At 37.5% G+C, this 17,721-nt stretch overlaps 1 protein-coding gene across 1 annotated transcript in view; it reads left to right on the top strand.

The window, feature by feature from the left end:
- The window catches only part of STK31 (serine/threonine kinase 31), a gene marked incomplete at its 5' end in the record, with an annotated part of 28,453 nt that extends 11,067 nt beyond the window's left edge, over window positions 1-17,386 (top strand). Inside the window, 11 exon segments of the mRNA XM_032104453.1 lie at window positions 1,464-1,582; window positions 4,228-4,283; window positions 4,285-4,405; window positions 5,157-5,270; window positions 5,793-5,864; window positions 6,767-6,847; window positions 8,248-8,391; window positions 9,433-9,459; window positions 11,587-11,652; window positions 15,473-15,657; window positions 15,659-17,386. Of these exon segments, the coding sequence (XP_031960344.1) occupies window positions 1,464-1,582; window positions 4,228-4,283; window positions 4,285-4,405; window positions 5,157-5,270; window positions 5,793-5,864; window positions 6,767-6,847; window positions 8,248-8,391; window positions 9,433-9,459; window positions 11,587-11,652; window positions 15,473-15,657; window positions 15,659-15,692 (1,019 nt within the window).
- Between the last annotated feature and the right edge of the window lie 335 nt (window positions 17,387-17,721).

Below are 17,721 nucleotides of genomic sequence, written 5' to 3'. Positions count from 1 at the left end.
AGTGTGTGCTTTTGGTCACCAGAGATTCCCAAAAATGCAGGAGTGCTTATTAAATCTTTTCTGTTGTTGTTTCATATTTTTAAGCGTTGAAGCAATAAATTCTGTTCACCTCCTATTGTAGAACTTAATCCACTGGTTTTTGTAATCCAGCCCATTAATGTCTGGCTGAATCACAGCAACTGTTCAATTGCTAATCTAAGTACTTAAAGCAATCTGTGCTACAACTTGGGGATTTATTTTTAGTTGGAGTTTGTCCATCTTTCAATTTCCAACCACTGCATCTTATTCTGCCCTTTGTTTGTTACAGGTAAAAGGTTTCTAGTCAATCTTTCATTGATATTTAAAAATTCCTGATGAAGTCCATTTTAAAGATTTCACTAGATAAACTAAATTTAAAAACACTTTTAACCTGTGTTTTTATATATTTATTTCAAATGTATCTGCAGAAACATTTATATTACATATTGCTTGTTAGTAGGAGATGTTAATTTGATTGTTCTTTAGCTCCATGTGAAACTGGTATTAATGCCATGTTAACTCTTCTGTTGTGTCCTGTTTCCTCACTAATTGCCCTCCACGCCAGACTTTCCAAGATTTTGAGGGGCATATGTGTGTGTGTGGTAGGGAAGAGAACACATGCCAGGACAGTGTGTTAGAGGTACTTTAACCATTTTACTTACCTTTTTATTTTTGGAGATGGCAACAAATCTTTACAGCAAGTCTGTAAAACTGTAGCTTGGTCTTCCATGTTCATATATATTTTCATATTCCTGTGGGCATGTTGGGTTAAGTCACAGTGGAAAGAATGTTGCTGTTTCTGAGTGTGGATTCTTAACTTGATCCATTTCAAAAGATTTGTTTTTGCTGAGTCTGATAGGTACCTTGTCTGATAGGAATATGGGGTTCTTCTAACTAATCCTGACAGTCATTCAATGAAGCTTTTTGTTTTGTTTCTAGAAAATGATCTTTAGTTTAATGATCTTTCTGCAGATAATCAGTAGGGAGTTCACAGGCTACCTACTTTTCCTGCTAGAAGGCAAGACTTTTTTTATTCTAGAGAATTCTTTTCCAGCAAGAAATCCTTTGCAGTCTGGCTTTGTGGATGTTATTTCAAATGTATGGAAGTGTGGATAATCCAAATTCTAAATTCTGTAATATAATCAAAAACTGGAGCACAACTAGGACATTTTATATTTTCAGTGGCAGTTAAGACTCCCACTGTTATCAGCAGTCATGCAGAAGCTCTTCCTTTAGCTGTCTGATCATGTAGTCATGTTTTTACTCTGTGAAGCAAGGCAGTCATGTCATAGGAGTAGAGGTTAAAAAAATTTGCTTTTTCACTCATTTCTTGTCAGGCATGTATTGTGTTATGCATACTTCACAAGGATTAATGCTTTTTTGGTATCAGTTTCTACGTTCTTTGGGTGAGAGTTGCTGACTTGCTTTTCCTTCTGTTTAAGAAGAAAGAGATGAATTGATTATCAAGTGAGATGAGGTACAGCAGAACTTGTACTCAGTAGCGACAGAATTAATTTCGGAGGTGGATCAACTGCCCCTCTCTGAGCACTCAAGAGTGTTACAGGTGAGGAGGCTGCTCTGATCCGTATTGATTTTGAAACACTGAGAACCTGTTGAGGGTGTTTCTTCAATGGGAAACATTTTATGGTTGGAGACCCGGCAGCAGCAGATGAAGCTTTAGGTTACACTTCCAAGTGAAGCTCTGCAGCTGACAGCTGTGGTTCATAATAGAACTTTTGATCCTGGTCTCCTAGAGGTTTTGTTTCCAGAGGCAGATTATTATCTAGATCCTGGATTTGAGCAACAGCTTTTCTTTTATGGTACTGTGTTTGGTGACTAACAAGACTTCACAAAGCGCAGAATATTTGGAAGTCGAGTGTTAATGAGAGAACCCACAATTAAAAGGTCAATGCAGTTATCCTGTAAATTGTGGTAGTGTGTTGGTTGGTTGGATGATCTCTTCCCTACCAAGAGCCTCTTTCCCTCCCAGCCAACCCAAAACAGAAGGTAAGGATATAGATGGGGAAACAGGCTCCATAGCAGAGGACTTTGCCAATAACAATTTTACTGGCCTTTGCTTTTAGAAATAATTAATTTTCTTCTTTTTTACCTCAGCAATATTATTTCCCTTAATTTTGACTGGGCAAGTGTATGTGCAGAAGGTGATGTTTGGTCAGTAGTTGGGCACTTTGTCTGTACAAATTCCAGAGACTTATTAATCTGCACATATATGAGATTGCATTCTGGAATCACCAAGATTACGGTCTGCACATAAGTTTGTGTAAGGTTGGAGCAGCAGTAATGAATTGAAGCATTCAAATTTTCATGGAGTTATTCAATTGCCAACAGAATTATTTTTCAATGCCATTAAAAAAATGTTTGATACACATTTTTTTTTAATGGTCTGATATACAGATTGGTATCAAATTGGAAAAGATACTGGATAGGTAGCATTCCGTGGCTCTTTATTGCTGGTGCTCTGTGAGCACCCTGCTCCTTCAGATGGAGAAAAAACTAGTGGCATGTGGTTTGTAGGTTTTTTTTTCTGGTTTATGGTTGGTTTGGGTATTTTTTTCTGTGTGCATGCTCGAAGGTTATGCTGTGTGAATCCACTAGGTGGTAGGCATTAAGCATCTTTTAGCTAATTGTACAGCAGTGAAATTTTAAGAGTGTTTTGAAAATATTTGAAGAGGTACTGAAATGCTGCTAGTAGGTGTGTTGATTGAATTTTGAGCTTTAGCTTAATGGTGTTGATGGTCCTGTCTGATAGGAGCTGGAAACTGCTTCTGCATCGACGTGCTTGTGAAATTGCTAGTGTTTTAGAGAACTGTGTTTATAGTATGAAAAATAAACGGGAAGAAATAGGACATAACTTACAGGATTCCTTCCTCGAGGACAGCCTGATGGAATACATGCAGATACTCTTCTGGTGTGACCAGTGCTATTATTTTTGTAAAGAGAGTGTGATATTGGATATGAAACTGTTACTGATCACTTTTCTCTGCTCTATTACCCACTTTTGGCTGCTGTTAAAAGGGGTGATTATTTTCTCTCTCCTTCAGAGTGTTCCATTTGAACCTGGCTTTTACCTTGCCCTGCCATTTTCTACCCATGTGTCTCCTGGTGTATTGAATCCCAGCTATTCAAAATAATGCAAGGAGATTCTGTTGTGAACTTGACTGATTTAAATAGTCTCTCTAAATACAGCACAAACCTCTTCCTGGTACTTACTTATAGGGAAGCATATTTGTACAAAGCTCATGCCACTTGGCTCAGTTGGAAATTGCTGTTTAAACAGCTGATTGTATGGAATGAATACTGCTCATTGTAGCAGCTATTGTTATGAAAGTAGGTTTATAATTTTTATAAAATACTGTTGGCTTTTTTTTTTTTCCCGGTCACTGTATTTAGTAAATATAAGGTGAGGAAATTCTTATTATTTTGACCCCAATCTGAACTTTTGCTGTGGTGTGTTTGTAGTGCCAGTTCAGGTTGTGGCATCATCATGCATAGTTCTACAAAACTGGTTAAACTCACGTCCTCATCTCCACAGTACCTGCAGCCCTCAGAAAGGGGAGGCCACTGCTGGTCCAGCCTCTGGTGGTGGTGTCAGTCATTTTACTTGGTGTTCTACTTGGTTGCTCTTAGCTCTGCATTTTGAGGGTCAAAAGGCTTTAATTCAGAAACATTCCTTGGCTGCTCACCATGTTTCTCAGTACAAATTCACTTTGGTTTCTGAATTAATTTTTTGATTTTTTTTCTGAGTTTGAGCAGCTCTCTGAGGAGCATTAGAAACTGAACCCCATTTGTCTCTTTATCTTGATGAGTATGACTTTAAAGTCCACTGGGGAGAAGTAATGAGAATACTAATAAGTTCTTATGAGCTGTTAAGCTTTTTGTGGTGTATTTTTCTTCCATGCTTTCAGTTTAAAAATCAGAGTCAATGATCTCTGCGTGAGACTTTTTTCTTTGTTGCATTTTCTAGTAGACATACTGGCACTTGATCTCACAGGAAAGTGGAATGTAAAATAAAGTAAAATATACTTCACTGGATATAGAAAGAGACTTTTGTAGTAAAAGTAATTTTACACCGCCAGATAGTGCTAACTTTTTCTGTGTTAAATTAATCTTGATTTTAGTAGGTCATATGTGGTCACAGAATTCATCAGGTATGCAAACTTGTTTTTGTTTGATTCACTTGACACACAGGAGCTGACAGCTTCTCTGGAGGTGATGTATGGTCACGATTCTGAAGCAGATGACTCAGGAGGTATTTCAACAGTTCTTTGAGTGGAAGGGCATTAAAGCAAAGAAATTAATTTGTGTCAGAAATAATATGGGTGAAACTCTGCAAATTCTTGCTGACTGGTTCAGTGACATCTTACAGGTAAGATGAACAATCTTTCTTTCTTGTTGGTGAAAATGATGAAATATGACACTGTCTATCCAAGTTTGTGAGGAATAGGCATTAGTAGGGACAACTGTCTGTGGCAGGGAGATTGTGCTTATGAACAATGGCTCTAAATCTCAGTTTCTCAATACAGAGGGAAAGGTAATGCATTGAGGAATAGAGTGTGAATTTTCCTTTATTCTTGGTGCAATGAGCTGGAGTTTACACAAAAGATGTCAAAAGAAAACACAGATGTCAGTACTTTTATGCAAGTATTATTTTGGGTGTGCTCTTCCATCTTGGTTTTGTGACTGAAATGCTTTAATTAGTCCTTTCAAGCGTCTTTTGGATAGAAAGATTTCAGATTTTAAAAGGTTCTAGTTCAAAAATGTTGCTGAAGGTGGTGATGAAAGACTACTGTAAAGAGCAGCCAATCTGACTGGATGTGATGTAGGTACAGGCTGCAGACAAGTATATAGATTTTCTTCCTCACTGAAACACGGAGTGTGGAGAATTTATACAAATAAAGCACACACCATTCTGCAATAGCATTCTGATGCTCTGTCTCAGTCTGAGTTGTAGGAGGTCTGGAGCATTGAAGTTGGGTGCAGGTTATTTGTCTTAAAAGGAGGTGCATGGTGCAAGTTGATTACCATTCATTGAGTTCAGCTTGTAAGGAAAACACAAAGTAGGGAGGTAACTTTGAGACTTTCCTATCTCTGTGCTTAATATCCATGTTCTTTCTCAGTTTAGGACTCAATCTTCCTGGAAAGACTGTCAGCTGCTGCTTCTCCATTCCTGCAGGCCCAGTTTCCTCGATCTCCTTCTTGTCACTATTCCATGTAAATGTTCTGTGTCAGCATGACTTCCCTGCCTCTGTGAGTTGTACATAATCACAAGGGTTGTGCCCTCTCATAGTGAATAAATTTTCTGCTCTTGCATTTCATTGTACCCAGAGCATTAGAGTGGAGTATAATGTTAATGAATATAATTACTTACAGCTGTTTATAATCATGTTAGTTATTAGAGGGGACAAACAAACATGCAGGTGGGTTTCTGTGATTGTGATTCAGAGTGGTATTCTGCATGTAGAATCATGGCTGAAGTTTGTTAACATAGTGACAACTTTGGTTTACTTATTTCAAATCTGAACTTTCCTGCAGAAGCTTCATAGGTACAGGAAAAGTACAGAAATTTGGTATGGATTGGTAGAGCACCGGCTGGTAGGTCAAGGTGGAAATTTTCATTTATCCTTCTTAGTCACTTCAACTTTTGCTATGCAATTTTTCTGTTGCAATTTAACTTCTACCTCCTTTAAAACATGGGGTGAGCAATTGTGTAGAGGAAATGCTTGTTTGAAGTGTTTCCCTTCTCTTTATTTTAGACACATACTCCTCTTCCTGAATTCAAATTCATCTACTGTAACATCTATGAAAAGCTATACAACAGGAAACGGGTCAGTGACAGTCAAGGAAATTTTCCGAGCCGGTATGAATCCTTCCCAGCATGCATCTCCAGGTTTTTGGGAGCAACATTGTCTGAACTCACTGCTCAAGTTTTATTTTTAGTTCCTTTAAGGTTAAGACAATCAAAAATTTTCACAATATTTACTGGAATACACAAGTTTGATAGGTAAATGAACAAGGTGGGGTTTGCAGGTTTGTCTTATGACTGTGTATCTTGCATGCTAAATACAGGACCATATTTCTATTTTAATTCTGGTTGCCAGTGTAATATCTCTTCTTCTGCAGATATGAGCAACAAACTTTGCTAAAAACAATATTCAGTGTAATTGTAAGCTGATCTTACTGATTTTTCTTTGTCCCTTTCTACATTCTATAACTTGAAGTTATTTCTGACTTTTATGAAAATACTTATGGTTTCCTGGTGAAATCTTTAACCTCATGCCACACTTGATAAGCTGTGAAATAGATCCCAGGATGTGTCTTCATCTCAGGCGGTACCATAGAGGAATGGAAATCTTATGTACCACTGTGTGGGCAGCACATGTTGATTTTTGACATGAAAATCAATAGGAGAAGGATTTTGATTCTTCTACTCTTTCATTTTTTGATAAAAAGCAAAATGAGGTTAGGAAAATAAAAACCAATCAAGGGAATGCTTAACTTTATTTTTGCCTAGTGATTCTCAAATCTGTTAGTTCTAGAAATTGTTGCATTACTTAAGTGTGAGGTGAGATCTGACATGAATCCTGATTATATTTCCAGTAGGTTAAACTCTTTGCATTTCTTGCTTGTTTTTGCTGTCTGATTGCTAACTTTTTATTTTCAATTGCAAGGCTGATTGCTTGGGTGGGTTTGTTTTTTTTTTTTTTTTTTGCCTTTCTGCTCTTTGAAGTGTGGTAACTTGATGCCAGAAGCATCTTCTGATTCCGAGGAAGAGGTTTGCAGTGGGGATGAGGATGAAATTCTTGAAAAGGTTGAGTGGGCTTAACTAAGAAATATTGGGAAAACTGGTTCTTCCCTCTCTATGTGCTGAGAAACTTTCTTTGAGCTTTACCAAGTTTTGGTGCATGTGCTGAAATACAGGTGAAAATTCTGTTTGGAATAATGGGATTGTCTCTCTGGGTCCACGTGTATTCATAAATTCCCTTTTTCCAGTTTGAAGAGATTTACAGTTTTTCATCCGTTTTATTTTGCATGGGACAAGTGTTCTTACCTTATTGGTATTCTTTTCCTGGGCTGGTGTTAGCCTTTCTCAGTTTTTTACGTTTTCCAGTAAACTTTTCCTCCATTCTCTTTTGCTGACTCTGAGGTACTTTCATTGTCTCTGCAATGAGAGTCCCTGCTGTGCCAGAGAATGGCCACTTCCGTAAATGTTGCACCCATCCTTTGATGTCATACTAACAAAAACTCAGTAGTTTAGCCTGCTTGTGAATGCTCTCGGTGATAAAACCAGTGACTCTCAATGGTTGTGTGCTTTAATATTCCATATCTATTTAACAGTGCTAGCCTTAAAAGGACCTCTTTAGTAGCATGTGGAATATGAAATTGAACTTCTGCATAGAAGTGCCAGGCAGTTTTATTCTGTTGAAACTCTTAGATGAACTCTTAGACTTGCTAACATCCCTCTTAGAATCTCTGTAAGAAGAGAGAGAAAAATCAGATAAATTAATTTTTCCATTAATAATGGAATTTCTCAGTAAAGGTTTTACATCTTAAACATGGGTGTGTATAAATGGAGAATGACTCTCAATCTTTACTCTCTCTCTCTCTAACTCAGTCCAGGAGCATGATGAAGCATAGAAGGGAGTAATTATGAGTACTTAAAATAAAAGTTTATATATAAAGTTCACCGTGAGCAAAGTATATAATACAGAAAAGATACTTGGCCAGTGTTGAGGTCAGCTTATGCCTTATTTATTTCTATCACACTGATCTGTACAGGCAACCCTTTCTGACACATTTCTTTTTGATAAATGTTCCTTTATCTTTCTAGAAGAAAATTCTAGGAGTCTAGTGGTGATGAGAGGTTGGTTGGGCTAAAGCTTCAGAATCCCAGTGGTACATTGCCTTAGCCAATGCTTCATTTCATACATTTAAATACAAAGATACTTTCTTAAAAAATAAAGCAGTGAAAGCTGGAATCTCTAGATTTGTGGTAAATCAGCACTATGTAGCTTAAGGGGATTGAGCTTTAAGGAGAATGTTGGTTTTTCAGAAGATTGTTAATGTAATTAAAATGAAACACAATAAAACTCCTCTTCTGTGGGGAAAGACCCTGAAAAGCTGAATTCAAATAGGCTCCAGGCTGTTTCTTTAATGCATTGAGTAAAATATTAAAATGGAAAGATTTAACAATTTCTGATTTTTTTTTCTTTTCCTCCTAGTTCAAAAAACCAGGCAGAGGAATGGCTGAATAGAAGACATGTTATTAACTACTTATTATCTATTAAGAAAACTGTGAAAAGCTTAAAGGCCCAGTTAAGGTGGAAGCTGTTTGAAAAGAACAACTTTGAGACAGTATAAAAGTGTTATAATGTTGGTATTTTGGTCTGTTGTTTCCAGATTTGTTACAAAACTTTAATTCTGTCTATTCCAAGTAAGCGGTAACTATGTAGAACAGTTTGTGTTTTCTGAATTCAGTTTTTGCCTTTCAATGTGGAAGTTTTACAGGCCCCCGAGATCAACCTTGAATGGTTTAAAAAACAAAATAACTCCACTAACCAACCATCAAGAAAAAAAAAGTACACAGACTTTTCTGTTTCAGTCTCCAGCCATGGCACTGTGCTTTTAACTAACTCCCTCTGGTGACAGGTGTTGTTCACTGCCTGAACAGCTTTGTCCAACCCTTTCTGGTGTGCTCATTACTTTTAACTTTGTTGATAATGTGTATCTCTTCTCCTTGTTGACAGAAGTCAACATCTGTTCCAGTTTTCAGGGTTCCCCACTATTCCTTAGAGAGGTTTAAAGAAGGTAAATACTACTTCATCTTCACTGCTGTTGGCTTGATTGCACATTAATTATTCTGATGATGATGCTTAAGGAAAAAAGGAACCTGCACTTTTGCCTCTAAGCATTGTAAAGGGGCAGTAAGCTCCCAAGAGGGATTTAAAATGAGATGTACTAAGGAAACCTATTGGGAAAAGGATTCTTGAATAATGAGGTGACATGAAGAAAATGCCTGCTTATGGGAGAAAAAAGTGAATGAATTATGGAACCTGGTGTTGCTGGTAGATTAATGACATCGCTGTTACTTTTGTATGTGACCACTTAATTAAAATAAATTTAAAAAAGCTCTTTGACTTAGGAAACAAGTTAGGCAAAAGGCTAGAACATTTGGCTTGTCACTTAAATAAAGGGAACACCTTTCTCAGTGATTAGGTTTTCAGAGATTCTCTTGGGTTTCCAGAAAGGAGACTGAGTAAAATATGCATTTGAGAATATGTTCAACTCCAGAACCGTTATGTGGAAGTTGGTTTAAATCCTGGTATAGTAGATTACTGTTGCTTGGTATAATAGCAGAATGAGAATTATACACAGACTTTGCTATTCTTAATGCAGTCTGATGATTACAATGATTTTGAAATGACATAAAAAACTTCCTCTTTTACTTCACATAAAATTCAATTCCAGCTGTCATAGGGAATTGTACTACTTGTTGACAGCTGATTTTTCTGACAGGTGATTCTAGGTACAGATGGTATAATTGTGAAAAGTACAAGAGCTGAGGAAGACGTTACACCTCCCTGCAGGTATGGGCTGTGCTGAAATGAGCAGCTCATGTGACAGACCAGGGAAGTTTCACCCATGGTTCACAGCCTGGATCAGGTCTGGGCCTTCTCTGTAAGGGTGTCAGTACTGCTCAGTGCTCCTACTTCCTCTGTGATCACAAAAGGATGGAGCTGGCCACTGACGTGTTACCAAGGACTCCCACCAATGTACAAACTAGTCTCCTCCAGTCTGGCCAGAGTCGGTGCTGGCTGCCGTCATGGAAGGGGATAGAATCTCAGGGCTTGTCTTTTATTTTGACAGTAGACAGTCCCAAAATATGTTGTAAACCAGGAGGGGGGAAACAACAATTAGTAGGTAAAAAGCAGAAAGGTGGAGAAGAAAAAATAGGCAAGCTGGCAGAACTGAAGTTCTTCAAAATATTGCTGAAAGTCTTTTTGTATTTATATATTTTTTTTTTAATTTGAGAAGTTTTGAAATTTGTATTCTTTGCCACCTTATGAGATTTAATAGTTTCTTAGTGCATGGTATGCTAGGGAGGAGAAAGCAGCCTACTTTCCTGCATTAGGTGGTGTGTTGGGCAGCATCTCCTCCACCTCCTTGCTGTCTTCTGGCACTGTATTGCTGCCTCCACAACTCAGGAAATCTCCCAAATTTGAAAAGCCACAAACTACCCAGTAAGTGCTCATGTTCCCATGCAGCGATTTTGCATGACCAATTCATATATTTGAACTGGTTCAGGGAGTACCAGCTGGAGCTCCAGCTATGTGGGCAGGTCTTCTCGGGAAATCCTGGCAGTTCCATCATCTCTACAAGAATGGCTTCAGTAAATCCTCCTCTCCTTAAATGCTGTCGCATTTTAAGAACAATTCCTAACAGAGATGTGGACTGCAAGGTGATGAGTAACCACTGTCCATTACAGTAACCACTGTGCTGAGAGGATGAAGCTGATTCATATAGAAGTCACTCTTCATTGTGTTTTATTCCCCATTTAGAGAGCAGTTGCTTAAAATTAAGTAATTTTTCTATTTGGATGAATGAGTGATGAAATAGATTAACTAATGTGTAGCTTGATATCATGGATGTTTATAAATTATTAACATGGTAGGATTTAGTTAGAACACTTTTGCTACCATTATTCAGATCTTGCTCTGTGCTAGAGGGTTTTTCACATACAACTGAGGACAAAAGAAAATGTAAAAAAACCCACCAAAACCAACCAAAAAAACCCCAAAAGAAACAAAGACAGTTTTACAAATGACTGAGTTTGCCAGTTGAATTTCAGATTGCTCCACATGTAACTGATGTTCAGCTCAGACTTCGTGCTGCATCGATCATTTGATGGAAAATTCTCAGTATTGTGTTCAGCAGTTGCCAGTTTCATCTTGGGAACCCGAAATTGTGCTCTCCCTCATTCAATAGCAGTGGCACTTCTAAAATGGAGACAGTGATTTTTTCCAAGATCTCTGCTGATCTGTGTTCCAAGACCCCAGCACTGACTAAACATGTTTCCTTTTGCTGTTTATGTAATCTCTCAGAACAGAGGCAAATTCAGCTTAACCTGCAGGCAGTGTCTGAAAATGATGTACCCATAACGTGCTTCTAGGCAATAGTGAAGACTGGGGGGATTTTACTTGGTTTATGAGTACAAAGTTCACATTTGTCAGAGTGTGCTTACCCCTCAGCATTTCTTTACCATACAACTTGGGCATGGACTTTTCAGTCATATTTTAAAAAGCCTATTTCTTTTGACCTCTAGAAGTTTCTTCATTATTTTTCCCCTCTTGTTTCTGTGTAAGGGAAACTTGAGCCCCTTGCATGTTTTACCCTATTGTAAAATTAGAAAACAATCTTTCCTTGCCATCTTTTCATATCAATCTGTTTTCATTTGGAACCTGGTGAATCTCCTTGACTGATGTTTGGTTTTTGTTAAACTAAATGGGAAAACCCACCAGTGTCATGTATTATATATCTTTTCATTTGCAGCTTTGCATTCAAACCCAGGAATTTGGCATAAAAGAAGATGGAACACCTGAGGTAGGTATTGTCATGGTATGTCAATTATCAGATGAGGATGATAAGATTGTCCTTGTTTAGAGGTGGTTGACTGGATTTTAAAGTGAAATATTCATTTTAAGTGCTGGGCTGAGAAAATGTTCCTAATTGCCTGTTTGCATAATTCTAGATAGCCTGGACAAATAAAACAATTGAGAAGGTAGAAAGCCCCAGAGTTTTCTTAATATTTAACTCAGATCTCACAAGGAGCAACTACAAATTGAATGATACCATGTTATAGACTTGGAGAGTAAGTCATTGAGATTCAGCCTCAAAAGATGTATTTATATTAGAAATCTATTTTTTCTGAAGTCAGGAAGTTGACTTTTTTCATCTGTCTTACAACACAATGACTGCACAGTGTCTGAGCACTAATAAACCCACCAAATTCAATTTTAATCACGTAAAAGCAGTTGAAAAAGTGTACTGTGCCCTTTAGTCTTTGGTTTGGGTTTCTTTTTTTGTGAAGCAAGTTTTCCTATGCCTCTGAAACAAATCTACAAGTATAAGTGAACCCTGCATGATACAAATTGTTGTTGATGTTTTCATTCTTTCTACTCTCAACTGTTATTCTCCGCCTGCCTTACAACTGCAGCTGGTGTCTCCTTGAACTCTGTTTGCAGACCCTTTTTTGAAGCTTGTTTGCCCAGTGTTTCAGTGACTCTTGGAGAATAAGAAGTAGATCTGTGCACCTTCATGCTTCACAGCTTGGCTCTCCAGCTTTGAAGTCAATCTTCACTAACTTATCTTTCTCTTGGATGTTAATCATAAGCACATCATTTTAGAGCCTCATATCTATGCATTCTTTACCTGAGTGCTTGTCTTTCCTTGGGTTCATTTTCTTGTGTAACTATTTCCTATAATCTTTCAGTCTTCTGGTCACGAGTTAAGACCAAAAAATAAATCCCTCTTTCCTAGTTATACTTGTGTATTAATGATTTGCCAGCTTTACAGAGGTGACTGTTTAAGCATAGAGCTAACTTACAAGAGTTGTGTTCATTATGAGCTTAGTGTATCCTGTCTACTGTGTTTGGGTTAAGAAAGTGTCATGATACAGTACCAGGCCAACACCACTGTGGTGGCTCCAGTGTCCCAGCACTGTACCACTGCATATCACTGATACAGTACTGTAAGTAATCTTGTTTTATTACATGACTTCTCCACAGTGTCTTTTAATAGCTTCACTTCAGCTGTTTTCTGCAGTGGTGAAAGTCTGCATTACTGCAGGACTGTCTAACAAATCCTTCTACAAAATTATTTCCAATGGGGCTCTACCACAGAAAACAGAAGAATAAAACATGCAGCATTTGAGCAGGGAGGTTGTCCTCTAAATAGTATGTCATAGTTCATAATAGTTGATTGGTTTTTTTATTAAAAATTAAGTGAATCTCATGAAACACGCAATAGTATGGGAAAGAAGATTCAGTACATCATGACTGAATATTAGTCCAGCTAGGGGGTTTTAAACTTATTTCACAGAAGTTGGACAGAACCATCCGCCCAGAGCAGCAGTCAGGATAATGCATAACAATCCTTAGATACTAACCCCCCCAAACTTTCTCTCATGCATAAATGAAACTTACTTCAAGGACTTAGAAAAGATTTCTTGGGACATTAAAGCTAGTTGGTTCACTTCTGCTTTCCATAAAATTTCTGCTGTGATAATGTTTTATAAATAAGATCTGAAGTATGCAAATCCAAATTTTAATGGCCAGTTTCAGGGTATTATACTTCTGTATTCTTCTGTCACAGGTACCCTCTGAAGTGCAAAGAGCTGCTCTTATCTCAAGAACCATTAATGAATTTAGCTGGTATTGTTTTTAGCAGGGATTAATACGTTTTACAGCTATTAATAAGAGCAAATTTCTTTGACTTTTTCTACCTGATGAAAAGAAGTACTTGATCTTGACTTTGTCAGGTGATACAATCCTAATCAATATAGCACTGCTGGCAGTTTTTAAGGATTCATTCTGGATGTGTGTGATGCACGTGCCCCAACCACTAAAGTCCACCAGAAAGCCATCTGTGCTTCCTGCAGCGCACAGAAATACAGATGAGAGTTTTACCAAGAACTGTAATACTAATAAATATCTTTCAGCTGTTTCTTGGGGAATCTTTTAGACCTCTGGTTGTTAATCCTTGTCCCAGTTCTTGGGGAAAATCTATTTTGCTTCAAAGTGCTTTATCTATAATCAGCTTATTCGGAATTAATCTCCATGCCCATCTGCAGGCTCCTGGCAGACTGGTAATTTCCCTTCCATCTCAATCTCATGCCCAGAGGAATTGTATACTTGTAACTAGCAAAATTTCTGTTGTTTTCAGCAAATGCAAATTTGCCACAGGAAAATAACATAGGGCTTTAAAACAGGGATATTAATGTTAGGTAACTGTGTAGCAAGAGCAATGTTTAGCAGTAAGATCTTGCAGCCACTCATTCAGCCACACCAAGATTCAATATTCAGTGTGTTTCAGCATCCAGTTTTGTGTACTAAAAAAAAATAAAAAAAGCAAGTAATATCAAACACAATGAAATGGAGTAAACACGATGAAATGTTGTCCTACAGCCGTTTTCCTTGTAGAATCAATTTTCAGTTTCCTTAGGGTGAGAAGGGGATATGTGTTGTTGACAGACATTTGACAGTATCTTGAAATGCAAATACACAAGTACAAAGCTTTTCAAGCTCTTCAGATGCTCAGATTTTCTTCACTTTACGTGTGTAGCCATGGTTCACTCTTGTATTTCTTTGCATGTGTTTGGATCCTCTTTGCTAGAGATTTTCCTTTGACTATTTAAAATGTTTTATAAATATTGAACAATCCTTTATGCCTGCAAGATCCACAGTTTTCAGATCTCATCTTTTAACCCAGATTTCAGGTTACCTGGGGAGTGACTAATTCTCTGGAGTCACTCTGATAACTAGTGAGAGTTGGAAATCACTTGTTTCTGTCTTCAAGTTTTTGACTACTTGTGTACAATCCCTTACATCATATCCTTCTGTCTGTGTGAAATAGGGATAGGTGAGAGATGTACAGTTGTCTTGTATTTTGCTGTTAATATTGACCCATGTCAGAGGAGTTCCTGGCTTGGAGACTGTGAACAAGCAAGCCTTCTTATGGAAAGATTCTGTTCCTGTTGAGTTTTGTTAATCTAGATTTCTAGATCAGCATTTGAGATTGTCTTTCTAGTAGTCCCTTTGTCCAAATCCAGTGTGTGCTCTTCCTCCTCAACAGCTGATGTTTACGCATGTGTGTAGAGCTGTGGATTTATGTTTTGTGTATGGAGTCTAGTGCTATTAATGTGCTAAGTATTTAGGCATGTAATCCCTTCTGATAAATCCAAAGAGCCTAAGTATAAGTGATGGTTTAATAGCAAAATAGCTGCTGTTGGTTTAGAGTTACTTTGGGTTTTTCCCCCCCTGTGCTCCTCTAGAGAGATAAAACAATATGACAAATGTTAAAAGATGAAGTTATAGAAGGTGAATGGCACCTATTTCATTCATTCTTAGTAGAAAGACCAAACTGAGTATTTCTGTAATTTATGGTAGTTCAGTGAATTCATATTCCAAAATTTCAAAACCTCATACTCTTCTGGCTGCCACTGGGATGACAGAGCTGGTGCTGAACATTTGCTTGAATTTTGTTGTTAATGAGCACTATGATGTTAAGTGTTGCTGTCCATTGGGAATGCTATGGCACAACATCTTGTGAAGGCTTTGGGCCCTAAGCACTTACAAGATGTGTTCATCAAATGCTTGGTTGTTATTTGTAATTGAGTTTGTTTTGCTTACTGATGAAATCCTTCTTCCTCTGTTTGTAGGATGATAAAGTTAAATCTCTTCTCCTGAATTTGTTCTGCTGTAACAGACTGATGCCTGAGCAGGTGCTGAGAAATGATTGCTTCCTCACAGTTGGTGTGATTCCAGTTTCACTGCAACCAGGTGAAGAGTATGAGACACATGAAAAACAAAATTCTGAGAAAACAGATGGAAAAAAAGAAGTAATTTACCAAGGGAAATGGAGTAAACCCTACTCAATAGATGAAAAATTTTCCATCAGATGTGTGTTTGAGACTTGTTTTGAAATAATTGACCTGATCTGAAATATCAAAGAATAAAAGGTTTGGTAGGTGCATTCATTTTTGAGATTATACAGTCTTCATTTTGGTTTTTTTTAAAGTAAATTTTATTTTAATTAAGTATTTGGGATTATAAGTGTGATTTTATTGATTGTGTTCTTGATTTGTCAGCCTTTTACTTTTACTTGTGTGTGGGCTTTAAATTTACAGAGACTAGACTTGTTAGATGCCAGAGATTAAGATGAAGCTTTAGTGAGTTGGTTTCTTATTGAGTTTTCTATCCCTCTTCATGCTCTGATTCCAGATAACATATTCCTCTTAAAGATGCTCTAGGGCATTATTTTTTGCTGAAGGTTTGTTTTTATTGCATAGACCAGTTGTTCTTACAGCAACTGCCTTTAGGATTTAAGGAAAAACCCCAATACACTGCTTTGACAACTTGTAAAAGAAATGGTGAGCACCCTTCCTCTTTTCTGTCTTTTTGCCTTTGAAAAATGCAATTGGCTTTCTAGAGAGCAGTAATTCTTCTAGTTGCTCCTTTGCTGTGCTGCTGCCAACCCAAATATTCTACACACACCTTTGCAAAACCAACTCTTTGTTTGCTCTGCATCAGTCTGTGTATATATTTGAGATAGCTATGTGGCTGTGATTTTCATGAATGGGTTTGTGTGCCTGCACCACTTTGTTGTTGATATTTCTATTGAAAAGTTTTGTCAGCTCTTTATCTTTACAGGAAATGGTTGTTTATCTTTATGAAGGTTTTCCTTTCTTCTCAGAAAGGAGCAGGTCAGAGCGTGCAGTGCTGCTGTAGCAGTATATTTAGCCTCTGGGTGTTGCTCTTGGACAGCGCTGTTGGCAGACTGCTGTTTTGCAGAAGAATTACTGAAGCTGCTTGTTGTTGGATGAAGAATGTCAAAATGCAGTATGTAATAGGCAAGCAGCAGCACCAGGGAAATTGGGGAGCCCTCAGGTACAGTAATACTGTCCACAATGGATAGAAGATACCCTTGGCAGGCTCTCGTTTGATATTAGACTTGGATATCTATCCTTAAACCAAAATTAGTTTTTTCAATATGGAATAGTTTGTAAGATGCTTCATCCTCTTTTCATTAAATGATGCTGATTTTTTGATTTCAGTAATGTGTGTGTAACCAATGACAGTGAAATATTTGTTAAAAGTACTTTTATGTAGAATTTTTGGTTAATGTGATAAATATTTTCATTACAGAAATCACAGAAGAATAATACCTTGTCAATGAATGTAAATATTTTAGAAGTTTTGTGGAATGCTTTCCAAATACTGATTGCAGTCTTTCACTATTAACAAAATGCTAACCCTAATTTCAGTGAATGTTAAACGCTAAAGAGAGGTTAGACTAACCTGATTGTTTGTATCGTGCTCCGTAATAAATGTTAGGATAAATTTTTGCCTGGTTTTCCTGCTCCAGAGTCCATGCAAACTAAAGTGTACTTAAATTCCCAAAATGTTAACCTTCTTGGTTTTCTGGAACCAGAAGTCTTCATATATGCTTGATTAAAGAAAAATAAATTGCAGATTATTCAAAAGTTCTTCACCAGCTGTAAGTATTACGAAACCTTTTGTTATGTATGAGCCTTTTCTATTTGAATTAAATGTTGATTAAAGTTTTAGTGTCACCAGTTCTGTTTGTTTCTACGTTGACATTTTCTATGGTAATTTTGTAGATCTGGCTTTCTTCTCATTTCTTATTTGCCAGAGGCCTTAAGAAAATAGGTTGGTTCAGGGTCAAGCTGCACAGCTCTCCTGCCAAAGCTGAATACTAATCGATGGTAATGGACTGCCTGCTTTGTAGTTTGAGACATCTCTTTCAGCTGTGTCTCTTCCAGCTAGAAATGGGTACTTGGAGGATAGGGAAGGGAGGCTGAAGTGATCCTGTAGGGATCGTCTGCCTCCTTGCTCACTTGCTGCTGCTTCTAAGAAGCCCAAAAGAAACTTGCCTCACTCTTTCTTG

The sequence above is a fragment of the Corvus moneduloides genome, chromosome 1 (assembly GCF_009650955.1).
Source record: "Corvus moneduloides isolate bCorMon1 chromosome 1, bCorMon1.pri, whole genome shotgun sequence".
Taxonomy (NCBI): Eukaryota; Metazoa; Chordata; class Aves; order Passeriformes; family Corvidae; genus Corvus; species Corvus moneduloides.
The sequence above is the reverse complement of the archived record's forward strand: the minus strand, read 5'-3'. Positions and strand labels throughout refer to the sequence as shown.